The following is a 17,648-nucleotide window of genomic DNA, read 5'->3' as shown; positions in this document are numbered from 1 at the left end:
TTCTCTCTTCCCAGGCTCGGGGAGGTTGTTCATAGGAGTTCCGTATAGCCCATGGACTACGTTGTCATTGAACTGAAAAGCACTGGCAGTTATTCCTGAACGAGACCATTTCTCCCACGCAACCACCGGAAAGCTAGTTTAGCAATACTGTAACCGTTCAAGTATATGGATCCGCTAGGTAGGTTGCATCAACCTTGAAGCAGGCCATCACACTTGTCAGACCGCTCGCCCATGTCAGCCATGGATCTCAAACTCACGGCCAGACATCTCGAACATGCCCTTAGCGGCAGCTGAAGCCTTAGCAAGTCACCAAATTCCGGAAGGACGCTAGAAGCAGCGTTCATACCCTAAAGACCGCAAGCAGTAACGAGATAAGTTAGACGAATCCCGGGAATACAGAGGTCCTTTGCGATTTTCAGCTTAGACAAGCGCAGTAGATAGACGGCCCATATCACTCGTCAATTTTATAGAACCTACCTACATATGCAGGCCTCAACCACTACCATCATCAATCATCGTGCAAATCGCGAAGATAAGGAAAGGGAACACCTGTCCCGAACACTGCCAAGATACATGCGATGCCTCGTTATCGTGGACTCAGGGACCTCTAACTTTCCTAGCCTCTCACTTAAGGCAAACCGTCTTCTCGTCTCTTCTCTCCCAGAAACTAATCTACACTTATACATAGTCCGAGCCCGCCTAGTAAAAGTAAGCTTGGTAAATCTAAGTAGCCACCTTCAGAAAAAGCACTTTTGCCAATCAACGTTTCCAGTCCCCAAAGAGTCACCGTGTGCCCCAGATATCTTAGCTTCATCAATAACCGCAGAGATCGAAGCGGCGACTATCCTGAACATGGCTTACATATGACTTGACCACACTGGTGTAGGATTATATTTCAGCCTTGTGTTCAGGAGCCCCATTTGACGGCGTAAGATTATTGCTCGGATAGGGGCGGCTGATCTCAGAAGTACGTGTTTTCTTTTCTACTTTTTTCTTCTTTTGTTCCTTTGACGGACTTAGATTTATTCATCAACATCACTCATATTCACCGAAGCTTGAAATCTGGCAGCTACACATCTTTCCATCAAGCTACACAGTATATCCATGCAAAGCGGAAAGGAATCGACAATGGCAGGAGCACTTTGCTGAAATCAAGTCTTGTTACTATTTACTTTTATATACAAATGGCAAGTTTCCACACTTGGAAGTATACACATAAAAGAGCATATCCACATATTTAGAAGCTGTGGTGAGCGCGACGGAAACGCTGAAGGCGTTCGAGGCGCTTGACAGAACGCTTGCAACCAGTCGAGCCAGAGCCAGAGCCAGAGCCGGAGCCGGAGCCGGAGCTAGACTCAGAGCCAGAGTTGGTAGCGCTTCCAGCTCCTCCAAGGATCTGGGCAGCAGCGTGCTCGGCAGCAACCATGACAATAGCCTGGGTGTTACCGGTGGGCAAGTCAGGGTGAATGGAAGCATCGACGACATAGAGGTTGTCAGTGCCCCAGACCTTGGTCTTGGTATCAACAACGCTGTTTCCGTCGTTGGTGGAGCCCATGACAGCGCTGCCGACAAAGTGGCTGCCGGTGGTGTGCTCGGAAATGAGGCTCTCGGCGGTGACGTTGCCGGACAGAGTCAGGGTGCTGTTGGACTTGGAGGCGTACTGGATAAGCTGGTTCATGAAGCTGGTGATAGCCTCCTTATCCTCAGTAGTGGTGAGGTAGGGTTCGGTGGTGAGCTTGGTGGAGCCGTCGGCAGAAATGCCGAGAGCGCCGACAGAGGTGAGACCGTGGGTGAGGTAGACCTTGACGCGGATAGTGTCGTTGGCAGGAGAGTTGACAGTGCCCTGGACGTATCTCTTGCCACCATCAGAGCCCTCGACACTGGTCCAAAAGTTCAGGCGCTGTCCAGCCTGGCTCAGAAGTCCGGATCCCTGGGCGAACTGGTCGACGTCGGTCTGGCTAGGGGCGGTGAATGCAGTGCTGGCCAAAGAGTTAAGGGTGGACTTGGTCTTGAAGTTGACGGTGAAGATGGGGTGGTCCTTGAGGTTCTGGCCGACGGGGAGGTCGATCCATTGGGCCTCAGCGGGGAGGGTAACCTGAGCGGTTCCGTTCTGAACAGTCTGGATCTGCTCCTTGGGGCCGATACCGCTGTTGAACAGGATACGAGGGGAAGAGAGAGCACCAGCTGCCAGGATGGCGGCGCCGCCGGACTTCAGATTGATGATCTGGCGAACGTTGGTAGCAGTCTCAATCTCGACACCAGAGATGGTGGTGCCGTTGCGGATGGCACGGATGACCTTGGCGTCAAGCTGCAGCTTGAAGTTGGGCAAAGCCTGGGCAAGAGGCAGGTAGTCACGGACGGGACCGCCGCGCATACCGTTCTCGATCAACCAAGGAGGGTGGGTGAAGACTGCCTCCTTCTTATCGGGCTCGGCAAGAGCGTCGACCTCGCTGAAGCCGTTGCCGGCCAGCCACTGGGACATGACATCGTAGGCGCCCTGGTCGTAACGCTTTCCGTCCTTGCTGGCGAGGATGGTTCCCGGGGTTCGCTCGTAGAGCTTGTTGGCAGACTCCTCAACGCTGCTCCACTTCCAGCCCGCGGGCCACTTGTCGTCGAAGTCGTGCGCGGGAGGCTTAACCCACATCATGGCATTGACCATGGTAGAGCCACCGAGAATGCAGCCAGCCTGGGAAGCGGTGTCCGTGCAGTACTCGCTGGTCTCCTTGGCGGTCGAGAGGTAGTAGCCCATGGCAGGGACGTCGTACTGGGTGACGGTGCTGTTCCAGTCGACGGTAGCCTTGCCACCGCTGGACGCCAAAGAAGGTCCTCCACGCTCAAGGAGAAGGACGCTCTTTCCGGACTCGGCCAGACGCTCGGCAACAATAAGACCAGCGGCACCGCCACCGGCGACGATGTAATCGTAGGTAGTGTTGGAAATCGTGGTGGTGATGTTAGCAGGGACGGACGGGGAAGTTCCGTTGCCAGTGCCGGGAGTGGAGACGGCATCGGAGGCCTTCGCGGCCCAAGTCGCGTAATCGGCGGACTTGGCAGAGGCGAGGTTTGCACCGAAAAGACCAAATCCAGCACCGTGGTAGTTGAGAGCGACAGAAGCGCTCGTGGTGTCGGACAGGGCAGTTGTCGAGTAAGCCCAGCCAAAGGTGGTGGTATCAGAAGTGCCAGTGAAGGTGGTTGTGTCACCGGTAATGCATCCCTCGCACACAAAGGTGTAAGTGAAGGCAGTGGCGTTGACGGAGGTGCCAGACTCAATAGGCTTGAGAGTGATGCCGGAGTCGGTCACGACGTCGGGGTTCGAGTATCCTGACGCCTTTCGGATGGAAGTCTGGATAGAGTCTCCGTTGGGCCACGCAACAACAAGGAGCTTGTTGGTCATGGGACCGCCCAGAGAGACGGAGGCCCATCCCGCGGTGATGGGAGCAGAGATCTGGCCGATAAAGTCCTTGCCAACAGTTGAAGGCAGGGCAACACCAAACGAGAATCCAGAGGTTTCGGTGTATCTCTGGAAGGTGATGCCAGTTGCGGAGTCGACATATGAGGTTGTCTGCTGGGCTACGGCAGCCGCAGCCAAGAGCCCCGTGGTAAGAAGGGACTTGAACATGGTGAATGATTGTGAGGTTTGATGACCTAGAAGTGAATGTGTGAAAATGTCGTCGGGATGCGGAAAATGCGTCTGGTGGGAAATGAATGGAACACGAGAGTGTCAAAGAGAGTGTACACCCGTCGCAGATGGGCAAAAGAAAGTGGAAGAGCAACCAGCGCAAATGGGAACAGAAATGAAGTTGTTGGAGAGAAGGGCCAAAAAGAGATAGACATCGTGGGAGGAGGTGTGCCAACCATTATATGTCTTGCCTTCAGCAACAACCCATGACTATGCAAGACCCAAATCGGGACGGACGGCTTCCAGGTGCCATGGCTACCCCCAGTTTCCAGCCCCATTTGGAGGGGGTCAGTAAAATGTATCTGATGTTGTACGGAGTAGATCCGCACTGCTCCGGCCAAGATTGTGGGAATTGTCGGGACCCGGCAGCGTGGGTATAGTGATGTAGGTTGTTATCATCGCCTGACGATGGAAAGATGAGCCACTGCCATTGACGCTCTTGAGCGAATAGGGGAATGTTCAATAGTAAAACGAGTCATTCGGATAGAAGAGCGAGGCCCGTCGGGTGACGTCCGCTCGGAGGGCCATCCCGGAGCACGATCCAGACCCGGCCGAGCTAGGCAAGCAGTGCCGGTGCTACGGCCCGGGATTAAGTGCCTTCTACGACATGACAGGCTGGGCGATGCGCTTGCAACACATGGCCCCCTGGGATGAACATGGGTCTGCGAGGCTGACCCTCAGCCAGCTAGGGGCGTCTAGACTTTTTCCAGTCTAATTTTTTTCTCGTCCTCTTCCATCTGCAAGGTCTTTGATGGTCCACGCGCTTGAGTGGATAGCGCGGTTGGTTGCTGTACCCCAGATATATTAAAACGGCAGGGTTGTTTGGCTATGCGAAACAGAAAAAACGCGAACGCCGTCCGAAGTTAATAAACGCAACCAAACATCACTGGCCAACATCAGGGCCGCAAGTGGGGGTTCCATCGTCCGAGGTCCAAGAATGATCCAAAAGCAGTCCTCGACTCCTCTTATCCAATTGGACTGCGGTTGTTACAAAGAGATGATAGCAGAAAGGGGGATATGGGGGGAAAACACTTACCCACCTCCGGCATCCCACTGCCCAAATCAGGGATTCTCTCGCAGTCTCACTTTTGCTCTTTTGGTCTTGATTCTTCCTCACCGAAAGGCACCCACGCATTCCAAGGGAGAGGCCAGGAAAGTGGTTGGAAATAGACGTGTGTTCGTGGGAGTGGGTGCCATGGGCCGCGCGCATCATTTGGTCAGCTCAGCCCAACAGCACGGGCTGCTCATTCACAAAGCCGCCGGCTGTCAAGTTGTTCCTACATTGTTAAAACTGTCAACCGCCAGGCACGCTGGGGCCACCGCCTTTGTGTCTCCTTAATTTCCGATGCTACGTGCTGCGTGCGTCGGCCCCTCACTGCTGACCCCTCCAGGCGGATATGCTGGGTGCCACGAACGGATATATCCAGAAACTGGGATTTCCAGCTACCTGGCCCAATGATCCAATCCGGTCCCAGCAGATCTGAAGTCTTAGCTTACAGGCAAAGTCTTGAAGTTCGTAAGCGCACGAACAACGAAAGAGGAACACGTGCATTTCAATAGAACTGCACCTCCTCACCAGGCATAGCAAGAACACCACCAATATCACTGACAGGTTCAGTACCAGGTTAGAAGTCAGAATATTCTGAAGCCTAGATCAAAGATCCACGACTAGTTCAAAGCCGCGCGGCAGTTGTCTCCGCGCTGGGCATCCGCTCTCCTCCCTCAGTATCGCATGCGAAGGGATACTTGTTAAGGGATGAGACAACGACACTCTCTGCTATCTAAGATATGCCTAATTCCAACGATGGCCCTGATAGACTTGCCCAAATTTGTGTCTTACCGCCTGCCCACCGCGGCTGTACTGTCAAGGGATGATGTGCTCACTGGCGATTCCATACTATTCTTGCGTGCTGGCGAAACAGAGAATGCCACTAATAACTGGCCTTCGCCAATCCCCCTTCAATTCCCAGGGCGATGCAGGGGTGCCAGGTGGAGGTGCCGATACTTGTGACGCTGGTCCACGGATACTTTCCGAGAAGGGTCGGCCTCAGCTGAAGCAGCCCGATTTTTCACAGCAGCGGGAAGTTCATTCCATTCACCCAAAAGTCAATGTTGCTGACTGATTCAGGTAAAAAGAAACCTGATTGGAAAATTCGATTCCATTCTCCACGGTCGGCAAGCTATCCGTCGCCGAGTCATATCATGGAACACAGATCTATAGTATCGGTAGAGTATCCGTAGACGACGCAATTCATTCATCGTCCCACATCACCTTCATGGTGACTGGGAATGGCCAAATCTGGCCCCAATCCTCCTTCAAGTACACAAAGAAACCGCCAGGCCTAGGCACCTTCTTTAAGAGCCCCTGGGGCCCCGGCACTCGCCTGACATTCGTCTTGCGGAAGAGCGCTCTGAACATCTCTGTGAGAGCAACCTGGCTTACATCGCGCCCCAGGCAAGAGTGAGGGCCAAGGCCGTAATGGATGTATGAATCAATCGGCCTCCGCGGGTTGACCTCCTCTGGGTGAGGGAAGTGGTTCGCATCCTTGGCGGCGGACACCTGCAAGTCATGTCAATCAGAGGGGAAGTCACAGGTCGCGGTCGGCGGTACGAATACTCACAAAACTAACAAAGATCTTGTCTCCCCTTCTCACAGGCACTTCTCGACCATCATCCTCCACGATGACATCGTCTTGGGCCGCCTCACGGTAAGAACCGAACGTGCCAGCAAGTCGAATGCCCTCCATGGCGTAGCCAAGCAACACAGCATCAGACTCCTTGGTAGAGGGTGCCTTGGCAACGGCATGAATTTGATCTAGGTGTTTCGACCCTGGAGACGAAAGATAGTAATCAACCGCTTGAGCGAACTGGGCATGGATTAGCACAGTAGCATGAAGAGTTCACCAATGGGCCACTTACGACTTGAGCTTGATTCGGCACCATCGCTCCCGATGTAGGCAGAATCTGGCTCCAAGCGATATCGTAGGTGCTCAGACCGGCCTTATCGAGACCCTTGATCATATTGGTTCCGTACAATGCGAGAGGGTCTTGCTTGTCTGCTGAGCCAGTAAAGAGCCCACGAAGCCCTGTCTTCGTAGTGATCTTGACATTCGTCTCAATAAGCTTGCCCAGCGACTGCGCTGCCTCCTTCGCGGCTTGGCGAAGGGGAAAAGACTTGGCTGGGTCGATGTCGAAGAAGATGCAGACAAAGATTACCGCCAAGATCTGATACATCTCCTGTTCAGTGAAGACGCCTTTGGGATTCTTGTGTGTCTTCAGAGGGAGATTGAACACTCTGGCGGCGAAATGAACGTGAGCGATGTTGCCTACGTCCCGAATGATGTCAACGTGTGTTTGACCGGCAAGCTTGTATGACTTCTCGCGAAGTAGCTGTTCCGTAATATCGGCATAGAATTTCTTAACATGAGAATTCCAGTCGTCTTGGTAGAGTTGAGCACTCATGCACTTCTTCTGGCCCGTGTGAAAGTCAGTGTCTCCGGAAAGCATGAAGCGGCTTCCACCCTTGCCCATCAAGAAGGACAATCCCTCGTCCCACGTCACCTTGAACCGACTTTGGCTGTCCAAGACGTACTTGGCACCGCCAAAAGACGTGATGTTAGTCCTTGTTGGAATGGGGTTGGGGCGTTCAAAATCAAACTGATCGACTCTTCCCAGGTCCGTGAGAATCTGTTGGTTTTCCGGTGGGATTACCATGGGATAATGGGCGTAAACAGAATTGCCCTTGAAGTGGTTGGGGAAAGCTCTGAGGAACAGCTTATAGAAAACACAACCATGATTGATGTTCAAGTCATAGTCAACCTCCTTGTAGCCCCATTGAGTTAGGTGTCTGGGGTTGTAGTCCGTCGTGTAATATCTGTCGCCGCGAACCAGACAGACAGCGTCCGAGAGAACGACACGAGAGATGGTGTATGTGGGGGCAATGCCAACACCAGGTGTCAGGGGAGTCTTTGCCTCCTCAGCGACGAGGCCAGGGTATAGTTCAACGTAGTCTGGGTGTTGGTAGAGGTTTCTTAGTTGATCCGCGACAGCGGGGTCTGAGTTGATTTCTTCGAAACTTTCATGGGGTTTGAGGCCAAAGTGCTTTCGGAACTCGTTCAAACCAGCGACATTCCACTTGCGTCCTTGCAAGATGCCCATAATCTCAACAGGTCGCATAACCTGAGGGACGTTTCGAGCTCCAAACGCTCCAGCACAGTCTTCAATCGCAGAGCTGATGCAATCCACAAGGTCGTCATCGTCGAACTTTCCGTCCTCGCCCCTTTCGTACTCTGCAAAAGTACGCATGCCAGGGTCGTCTGGGATAGACTTCTCGAATTGCCCGAAAACGCAAGCCATTTCCTGGGGGGACATCTGGCCCTTGTTACCTAGGAGCTTGCCGTAGAACTTCTGGATCCACTTGTCGTCCTTGTCTGAGATACACGAATGCCATCGGTAACAAAGGTTGAACTCAGCAGAGTTGACGTTCCCAGTGCCTGCCTCCGCTCCATCCGGTGTACCGGCATCGATACCAGCCTCCTGTCGGGGGTCGAGTGTCCAAGTCGTGTTGGTGCGGTTCAGATTGACGATGTTTCGTACGTAATCGACCAATGTGATGTTGATGTAGAGGCCAGATGTCACAAGTCTCGCAGTTTGGAACAAGTCTTCGTCGTACTTCTTCAGAGCCGCAGCTGTCTTCTCCTCGTTGAGATCTTTGCTTGGCGGTGTGAATCTCTCTCCCTCGTTGATAGCAGCCAAATTCTCCGCCACATGGTTATGGAATCGGTTGAACATGATCAAGAGGACACAGACTCCGGGTGGCATTCCGATCAGACGCTTGTCAGCGAAACTATCGGCTTTGAGCTTGCCATCCTTAAATGTTCTGATTGAATTTTGCATCTCCTGATTGCTTCCATACAATGGCGAGAGATCAAGATACGCGGACGTTTTGGACTTCGTCACGTCTTTGAAGTCCGTCCAGAAGAGGTCTACCATTCGTCAGAACACTTACGTCCTCAGAGTCCCCACGGGGAAAGTCTACTAACCATGAATAATAATGGTTGCCCAATACCAAAGAATACTCGAAACGTTGTTAGGGTGTTTCTTGTAGCTCGTGCGCCCCATCACGGCATCGAAGATCAAGCCAGGATCCGGCATGGCGCCGAGGGTGACAATACGAGGCTTGACAGATCTGGCATATGGTCCTCCGGCAGCTCCTAGCCTTGGAAGCATTGGATTCTGTGAATTTTCTCGTTAGAATGTGTACATAAGTTTTAGTGCCAGTTGACTAACATTGTAAGATCCATCGGCCTGACGGTATTTGTATTCATCGCCCATGTAAAGCATCGGAGGATGGTCGAGTGACCCCCAGAGCTCCTCAATGAAAGTATTTGTCAGTTGCTCTCGTAGGCGAGAGTTGTGTGGGAGCTTGGCAACAATCTGAATTGTCCGTTCCATGATCATGGTTTTGTCATCTTGGATCTTCTCCCCCTTGATCTTGGATTTGATGATCTGAACGAGTGTCTTGAGATCTTCTCTCGCCGTCAGTATCTGCTCAAATTCTTCGTCTATGGCAAAGCTTTCACACACCTGCGGCCTGTAGAGCCTTCAGATTCTGAACCATGGTAGGCCGAGTAAGTTCTGAGGGGTAGGTTCCGTCGCCATTTTGCGTGGGCAATGGTCGCTTAGACGCCTGGCGCACATCCGAGAACCCTTTTTTCTTGACATCATGGGAACCATACCGTGGGTCTGCTCGACTTGGGCCAGATTTAGGATTCTTCATGCTGGTACCAGTAGTGGTAGGCTTGTATGTATCGCCGCCAGCACTTGAATTGCTTCCGTTCCTGGAGGTCTTCATCATGAGGTAGGCAACTAAGGGCAATAGTTGGGAAAGGATAATCACAATCGGGAAAACTTTCCGTAAGAAAACCAAGGAAACCACACCCAATTATTATACCTTGCGCTTCTACCATACAGAGTGCGACTGCCCACACTGACATCTCACATCCATTGCTCGAGCCAATGGGCATTGTTACTTTCTCAGCACCGTCTTGGTGGAGAGTGAATAATGAGCACAAATACCAGGTGTGATAGATACCCTGGGATTGTCTCGAACAGTCTCAGATAATGTCTAAGACCATGTTCCACTTGAACGGCCCCGGGCTGGTAGCGTTACACCTACGGTAGATCAGTGAAATAAGCAGCTGCAACCGTCCGCCAAAGCTCCGTTCGTGAGACTTTCATAGGTACTAGAATGCTAAGTAGGGTATAGTCAGCGTTAGAAAAAGCGATCGACCTGGCTGCCGCCCATTCCCTTACGGCATTTTCCAATGCGCTAGTTTAGTATTGTGAGACGTGCATTTGGGAACCGGTGTGCTGCTACGTGGGTAATCCTTCAACGAAAGCGGGGCGGAGAAACGACCGGGTATGATGTACTACAACGTCCACGATAATCCGCGTCCGACCTCTCTTTCTCATTTGAGAAAGCTACTGGTGTTTGGATGCTTTGTGGTAGCTGCCTGGGCAACTGCAACTCGCACATCACCTGAGAACGTTTCACGTGTGCTCAACCAGACATGAATGGTGTTCGTGTATGCTGTGCGACAGGCATTGTGACTTCGAACTTTGCTGGTATGCAAGCAGTTGCAAGTAGTCGCTCGTTCGAGGGAGCATCGTTGGACGGATTGGCATGTGAGTGGCGTGCTGCCTATCTAGATATGTAAACTTGAGTTCCTTGGCGCAAAATGATGGTGGGAAAGTGAACTTTAAAAGAGATTTACGAACGATCGGCTGTGTCTCAGTAATGATTTACTTGCGGATCAGGCAATACCTAGTTGTTATGCGTCATCAATATCGAGTCGATCCTATCCTTAGGTGCTTTAGCTACTTACATGGACTGTCTTGACTGTCTTGCACGGGATTTCAGAACAGTTTGTGAGACTTGGCGCACTCATGTCTCGCGCCTTATCGCATACCCACATGTTTCCCCAGGGATTCGGCAACACGTAGGCATATGCAGTTGGGCAATGGGGCGTCTAAGCAGGTCTCGGAACAACCGCGTCCGAAACAAGGGCGTAATTCGTGATTTCACTTTCCGCTTCTGGTGTCATATCTCGAGGACTGCCAAGGTCGAAACATATCTCCCTTTCTATCCAGATATGGAAATCGGCTATGTCTCACTCTACTCCAGGAACTCCCCCTTGGCAAGCCTCAAGTATTTGTCCGAGCTTGCCGTATTTCATTATTGTCTTTTCTCTTTTGAGCACGAGTGTTAGACCTGTCTCAAGCTGATCTCATGAGGCAGAAGCTGGGTGACCCTTAGAGACTGCAGCCGATGCCGGACCTGCTCTGCTGAATTTTCTTGCTGATTCGCCGACTTGCGAGGTTGAGAAATTTTGACCAAAGTAGGGCATATGAATTGCCATACCAATCTACTAATTCGGCATGTTGTCTAGCCGCGTGAGTGAAACAGAGTTCCAAGTTCGGCTTGGTTACGCAGATCAGGTCCGAATCATCCGCTTGCACCTTACGCTGGTCCTTAGTCAGAAACAGACAGATTTCCTGGGTAAACATTGTCATTCAGTCCATACGTAACGGGCTACAAGATGTCTCAATCTTAGTCATCGTGCCAAGGTTTCTGGGGCATAGATGATTGTATATGACATTTGATATTCGCCAACACTAAGGACAACCTTGATCCAACACCTACCAGGAGCATTAGACTCTCGTTACGTTTCGGACAAAGTCTTCCTTCATCTTGCGTTTTTTTCTCCCTATCTAACAATGCAGGCTTACTTGCGCGATCCCTCAAGGAACAGTCGACATCAACCAGATATAAGTGGCCAATGTGCCAACGGAACTTGTAGGGGAGGCTCGCACGGTGGTGGCCGTAGAAAGTTGATCCTATGCTTCGACGGTACCGGTAATAAGTTTCGTGGAGATGACAGCGACAGCAATATTCTCAAAATTTTCCGCATGCTCGACAGCAACGCAAATGATCAATGTGAGATTTGAACATCATTCATTTAATCGTCTTCGGAATGGCGAGGCTGACAGAGGTTATAGACCACTACTATCAACGTGAGTGCTGCCACCTTTGCATTTACACTTCATGTCACTAAGGATACGTATTCCTACAGCCGGCATAGGGACATATGTTGTCTCAGAAAATTTAACGCATAATGGTTTCAGAGCCAAATGCAAGTCCTGGTACCAGATGGCCAAGGACTCTGCAGTCGGCTCGTCATTTGACCAGCACGTTGTGGGCGGCTACAGATTCTTGATGAGGTACTACTCGCCAGGAGACGACATTTACATGTTTGGCTTCTCTCGAGGTGCCTATGTTGCTAGGTTCCTGGCTGAGATGTTGGACTTTGTCGGTCTACTTGCCCATGGCAACGAGGAAATGGTCGCTTTCGCGTGGAACTCATTCTCACAATGGCAATGCAGAAGAACGAACTCAACACCGGAGGGCAAAGAAGACAGAGAGAAGATGTATCAGTTTCTCAAAGGCTTCAGAGAAACATTCTCGCGACCGATAAGACGAATCCGCTTTTTGGGATTGTTCGACACCGTGAATAGCGTGCCGCGCTTCGAAACGGCGTGGATGCAGCGGAGCAAGTTCCCGTACACTGCGCGAAGCTCTGCGAAAGTCATCAGGCATGCTGTCAGTATTGATGAACGACGCGCCAAATTTCGCCAAGATCTCATTTATCAAGAGCCCAAGAAGTCTCGGAGGAGAACTGCAGCCAAGCGCTTGATGGAGCACCATCACCCTTTGAACGAAAAAGTGCAGGAGTTCCAAGAAAAGTATCGTCCAGGTCGGCGATCAACACTTGCACCTGACGACGCTGTGGCGAAAGAAGACCGTGGTAGGCGCCGAGTGCATTCACAAGAGGAAGACGCAGACCATCCGGCTCCTTTCCGTAGTCGCTCCAGGTCCAGATCCAGGGCAACCGAACGAACAGGCAACGCGTATACGGATCACGATGCCTCGTCTATCAACTCCAAGCCACCCATGGAAGATCTCACCTACGACTCGGATGACGACGAAGCTGACCAGGATGTTGATGAGGTATGGTTCTCCGGAGGGCATGGCGATATAGGCGGAGGATGGGACGCCGTTCCTGGCCAAAAGAATGCCAGTCACATACCCCTCGTGTGGATGGTGAGAGAAGCCATGCGAGCAGGGTTGACATTTGATCTCGACCAGCTCGAGTACCTCGGCTGCGTTGAATCAGTAGCCGGAGAAGACACGCGAACTACAAGACAGTCGACGGCTACTATGCCGAACGGAGCCATCGCAGTCCCGGAAATTCACATCGATGCGCCTTCCCCTACTATCGACTTCCAGCCCTCATCACCCACCGCTTCCGCGACAGAAAACGCGGCAAACTCGGGCACATCAACGCACACCTGCACGGCCTTGTCATTCAACGTGATGATGCAGACAGCCCACGAAGCCAAGATACACGACTCGCTTGACTTCAAATGTGGCATGCATCGTGCCAGTGTCTTCATGTGGCGGGTGATGGAGTATCTCCCCTTTAGAAGACTCGACCTAAGGCCAGATGGCAGTTGGAAACCAATCAGATGGCCACTGCCAAGGGGAGAAGTCCGGGACGTTCCGGACAAAGTCAGAATTCATGGAAGCGTGATACGACGGATGGAGCGCGACGAAAAGTATAGACCTGGAAACTTGATTGTGGGTGGAGGTGGGAGAGGTTGCCGTGTGGCACCGAAAGAGTACGGAATGGGGCATTGGAAGTGTGTCAAAGGCAGCGGTGATATTATTGACGAAATATGGGAACGGGAGTGGGACACTGAGCAAAAACATCTTTAAAAGTTAGAGCTATATGCAGATTGAAGTTGGAATTTGCCGACAAGAAGTAAAAAGGAAAAGAAATACACGCTGGATCAACGCTTGTGGCGCCCAGGACTCCTGCTCGAAACGCATTTGGGGCGACCTGTTTGACAGTCACGCCAGACATTTGGAAAAGTTATTCGGCCCAAGAGCGGCCTTGTTGCAATGTGATCCACTGCCTGACCTCAGGCTGAGTAGCACGTCTATGAAGTGCCTCAAGCCCGGGCGAGAAGGACAAAGTAAGGAGTGGCAGAGAGACAATGAAGTGAAGTCAACGACTGGTTCTTTTCTTTGCAAAACCCGTCGTTGTGTTTCGCCGGGATTGCAGAGAAAACACAACACACCTTTTGGTTTGTGTTCCTGGCTTCGTTTGGGCCGGGCCGGGCCGGACTTGGCGGGGTAGAGTTAGCCCGCTTGGAATGCTTGCGTAAGGCCTTTTCGAAACTGATTAGCAAGCAAGGCAATTCGACTCGGTCGAGTTCGAAGATATGTTCAGCGTTATTCTGCTCAGCGGCCGGTAGTCTTCACTACTGAATCTGGATCTGACTGCTGGTCTAGCGTAAGAGTGTCATGGTTCTGCCGGGAATAGGCTACCTTTAGAGTTCCCGCCTGGTTGATCCACACAGACACACTCACATACACACGCGCATGGTTTTATGATGGCTTTACAAGATTTGAGTGCTTCTCTTTGATAAGCACGCCATAGCATAGCTTTATGACGAATGTCGAACCCATCTCTTCATTTGCAGAGTGCGAGGTGTCTTCGTCCATTTAAGCTTCTGGGGCCGCTGTCTACATCCAAGTCCCGATTGGTTCTTGTCTTATTTTATATCAGATCTGCCATCTGAGGCTCGTGAAGTAATTGTATGTCCCATATCTTGAAGTGTATCTCTACATCGGTCTTTTCATTCCTTTACTGAACATATCTAGTCGACTGGAATCCTTTCACCTTGATGGATACTGTCCTACCAGGCTGCGACCGTTTGGATTTCTAAGCATCGACTCTCAGTGCCACTAGAACCAAGGATCTGCAACAGCTCGGATGCAACTAGCCCCGAAGCACATGCACAAGGACGGGAATGCCAGTGGCTCTCCCACTCGGCCCCCGCAGCCCGCTGCCGCGACTCGGGCTTCGTACTGCGGAGGATGGGTGAGGGAAGCCTGACAAAGTGAGACGAGGAAGAGGCATTTGTCAGCGGGCGCTCCGTTTCTGGGCCCCGCCGCCCTTTCTGCGCTGTTCGCTATGGCGCTTCTCTGACCCGAGTTCCGAAGCAAGGTAGCACCCCTCGGCCTGGGTATCCGTATACTGTGGTAAAGACCGGCCTTGTAAGTCGTTCACCACTCACGATGGGGGGCAGGTCATCAGCTAACTTTGCCTATCAGGTGGAAGACTGAGAAACAAGCCCCGGCATGGGCCGCGCGAGTGCCCACGCGCAAACGCAAGGGGCCGCAGATGGGCCAGAGTTTCAATAGCATTATACGAGGGCTGCAGAGTGAGATTGGTATGTGAGCATGACGGTTGCTGTGTTGAGTTCCCCGGTACTACAACACTCCAACCCGCACCGACGCATTAGTCAAGCAGACCCGCCCGTCGAACTGGACAGAAACGCCCGATCACCAGCTACCTGCACCAGGTCAGGGGCTTTGGATCAGCTCCAAACGCTTCATGCTTCCACCGCTCTTTCGTGGGACTGTCTTCAGCTGTCAAGTGGATGGCTTGCTGAGGACATATAAAGCTTCTGGCCCCTCACAGATCTATTGACATTCTTGCAAGTCTTGAAGCACCATAAACACAGCCCTTTACCAATCGTCAACATTACCATTCATCCACCAACAACCGCAAACATGGCCTACACTCTATACGACGCCTCCGTCCCCCTCCTCCTTGCGGGTCTCAACTCGCTCCTTAACATCATCACCAAGGCCGAGGAGTACGCCAAGGAAAAGTCCATTGACGCCAAGGAGATTCTCGACTGGAAGCTGGCGGATGACATGCTGCCCTTCAGCTTCCAGTTCTTCGTCGCGGCCGACTGCGCCATCAAGATCGTCGCCCGCGTTCAGGGCACCGAGCCCGAGGCCCTGGGCAGGGAGTTTGCCAGCCTCGACGACCTGCGCCAGCGCGTCGAGCACACCATTACCATCGTCAAGGCCGCCGACCCCAAGACATTCGAGGCTCGAACCGATGCCCTCGTGCCCCTTGGACTCGGCTTCGGCAAGGGCGAGGTGCAGATCAAGGCCCGCGACTACCTCGTCGCCTACGGAATGCCCAACTTCTTCTTCCACATTTCCACGGCCTACGGCATCCTTCGCGCCAAGGGCGTTCAGATCGGCAAGGGCGACTACCTCACTCCCTTTTCGGCTCCTATCACGCAGCAACAGTAAGGCGCAATGGTGTCCCACTCGATGAGTTCGGAGGGCTGGATGTAGAAGAATCCGGCAATGATGAGGTGAGGGAAACATGATTGAATTGCCACAAGATGGTGTTCAAGGTACTCTGGAATCGGACTGGAAATGGGCATGTCTTGGGTAAACAAAAAAAGTTGATGAATTGAACGAGCTTTATGAGCATTTATTTCACTTTAACTCGTCACATGTGCAATCATTATTTGATGAAATTGATGAGCTTGAGCTTCACAACTTTGGTTTGTTTCTTGAGTCGAGTGAACCCCTCATTTCCATTTCCATGGCGAAGGACATGTGTGCTGATTAGCTAAGGTGGCCGTTCACCAATGAGAATCCTCAATTCGAGCTTGCCAGTGCCCCGCCCCCACCATCGCTCATCTCGTCGCGGGGCCGCAATCTTTTTCGGCCCCTCCACGACGCGACCAGCTCTCATCTTCTCGCTCACTCGTCTGGTGTCTTGTTTCATCTCACCCAGGCCTCACTTACACCACCAGTCGCTCTTACTTTCATTGACACCCTTACTATCTTGCATACGCATACCGTAGAAACTCACGCCGTTCAAACTTGCGCTAGCCCGTGCTCCCGTTGTCTTACTCACCTTCTGGCCAATACGTGCCTCTATTTAGAATTAAGATCTGAAAATGTGGCGGAGATTAGTGAGTTTTTGTACTGAGAGAGGCTTAACGTGTCAAGTGCACGGGCTAGCGCAAGTTTGAACGGCGGTTTTTACGGTACACCTGCCATCTCATCTCGTTCCGACACCTTGTATATGTCTCCTTCACCGCCGTCAACTCACATCACCGATTACTGTGATACAATCTTATCATCTTCCGGATTTCCGTAACATCTGGCACCGTAGGTATGGCAGAACTAAGCGAGGCTGAGGCTCTGGCCACCCCCGAGTTTTGGAATCAGCGTTATACCAAGTCGGATGGCTCGCATCCGACCCACGAATGGTTCCGCACATTCGAAGCCCTCGAGCCGTTCTTTGAGAAGCATCTCTTTTCCCAACGTCGCCCTGACACCTCCCCGCGTATTATGCACCTCGGATCTGGGGATAGTGTATGTATCTTGTGCCCCTCGCCACCAAAGTCACTTTGCTTTCTCGCCCTGTTTAACACTTCCTCACGTTTCACCCTGGCTGCCACCTTTACTTCTTCTTCACTCAACACTCACACGTTTGACCTCTGGCCCAGATCCACCACTCACCATTTCCACCATAGACCATCCCCGCCGACCTTTCGGCACGCGGTTACAAGAACCAGCTCTGCCTAGACTTTTCCACCGTCGTCGTCGACCTCATGAGACAACGACACGCTGACTTGGCCGGCATCGAGTGGAAATGGGCCGACATCCGCGACATGCCCGATGCCGCGCCGACTGCGTCTGTCGACATCGCTTTTGATAAGAGCACCCTCGACGCCATGATCCATGGGAGTCCGTGGTCGCCTCCAGTCGACGTTCGTGAGAACACGGCCAAGTACCTCGGCGAGGTCCACCGCGCCCTCAAGGACGACGGGGTGTTTCTGTACATCACTTACAGACAGCCTCACTTCATGCGGCCGCTGTTAAATGCCGATAATCTTTGGGACATGGACATGGATGTCCTCTCTGGCGGGGAGAGTGCGTTTGATTACTATGGCTTCATACTGAGGAGGAAAAAGAAGAAAAACGACATATAGGTAGGTCTAGGGAAAAGATAGGAAAGGA

General features: G+C 52.1%; 5 protein-coding genes across 5 annotated transcripts; 3 read left to right on the top strand and 2 right to left on the bottom strand.

Annotated features, from left to right (window-relative positions):
- Positions 1-1,237: 1,237 nt before the first annotated feature.
- Positions 1,238-3,616, bottom strand: CCOS01_11424 (GMC oxidoreductase; the record flags this gene model as incomplete). Its single annotated transcript, XM_060459577.1, has 1 exon — positions 1,238-3,616. The coding sequence occupies one exon, from the start codon at positions 3,614-3,616 to the stop codon at positions 1,238-1,240; it is 2,379 nt and encodes a 792-aa protein (XP_060310309.1).
- A 2,311-nt stretch (positions 3,617-5,927) lies between these two features.
- Positions 5,928-9,530, bottom strand: CCOS01_11423 (linoleate diol synthase; the record flags this gene model as incomplete). The annotated part of the gene is made up of 6 exons (XM_060459576.1): positions 5,928-6,236; positions 6,298-6,543; positions 6,596-8,661; positions 8,719-8,911; positions 8,966-9,204; positions 9,263-9,530. 6 exons carry the CDS (start codon positions 9,528-9,530, stop codon positions 5,928-5,930), a joined length of 3,321 nt encoding a protein of 1,106 aa, XP_060310308.1.
- Positions 9,531-11,647: 2,117 nt separating this feature from the next.
- On the top strand, positions 11,648-13,514 carry CCOS01_11422 (uncharacterized protein; the record flags this gene model as incomplete). Its single annotated transcript, XM_060459575.1, has 2 exons — positions 11,648-11,675; positions 11,758-13,514. The coding sequence occupies 2 exons, from the start codon at positions 11,648-11,650 to the stop codon at positions 13,512-13,514; spliced, it is 1,785 nt and encodes a 594-aa protein (XP_060310307.1).
- A 1,866-nt stretch (positions 13,515-15,380) lies between these two features.
- On the top strand, positions 15,381-15,917 carry CCOS01_11421 (uncharacterized protein; the record flags this gene model as incomplete). The annotated part of the gene is made up of 1 exon (XM_060459574.1): positions 15,381-15,917. The coding sequence occupies one exon, from the start codon at positions 15,381-15,383 to the stop codon at positions 15,915-15,917; it is 537 nt and encodes a 178-aa protein (XP_060310306.1).
- Positions 15,918-16,799: 882 nt separating this feature from the next.
- CCOS01_11420 (uncharacterized protein) lies at positions 16,800-17,620 on the top strand (the record flags this gene model as incomplete). Its single annotated transcript, XM_060459573.1, has 2 exons — positions 16,800-17,000; positions 17,162-17,620. The coding sequence occupies 2 exons, from the start codon at positions 16,800-16,802 to the stop codon at positions 17,618-17,620; spliced, it is 660 nt and encodes a 219-aa protein (XP_060310305.1).
- Positions 17,621-17,648: the final 28 nt, after the last annotated feature.

Source organism: Colletotrichum costaricense, assembly GCF_030867565.1.
Source record: "Colletotrichum costaricense strain IMI 309622 chromosome Unknown Scaffold_12.1, whole genome shotgun sequence".
Classification (NCBI taxonomy): domain Eukaryota; kingdom Fungi; phylum Ascomycota; class Sordariomycetes; order Glomerellales; family Glomerellaceae; genus Colletotrichum; species Colletotrichum costaricense.
The sequence above is the reverse complement of the archived record's forward strand: the minus strand, read 5'-3'. Positions and strand labels throughout refer to the sequence as shown.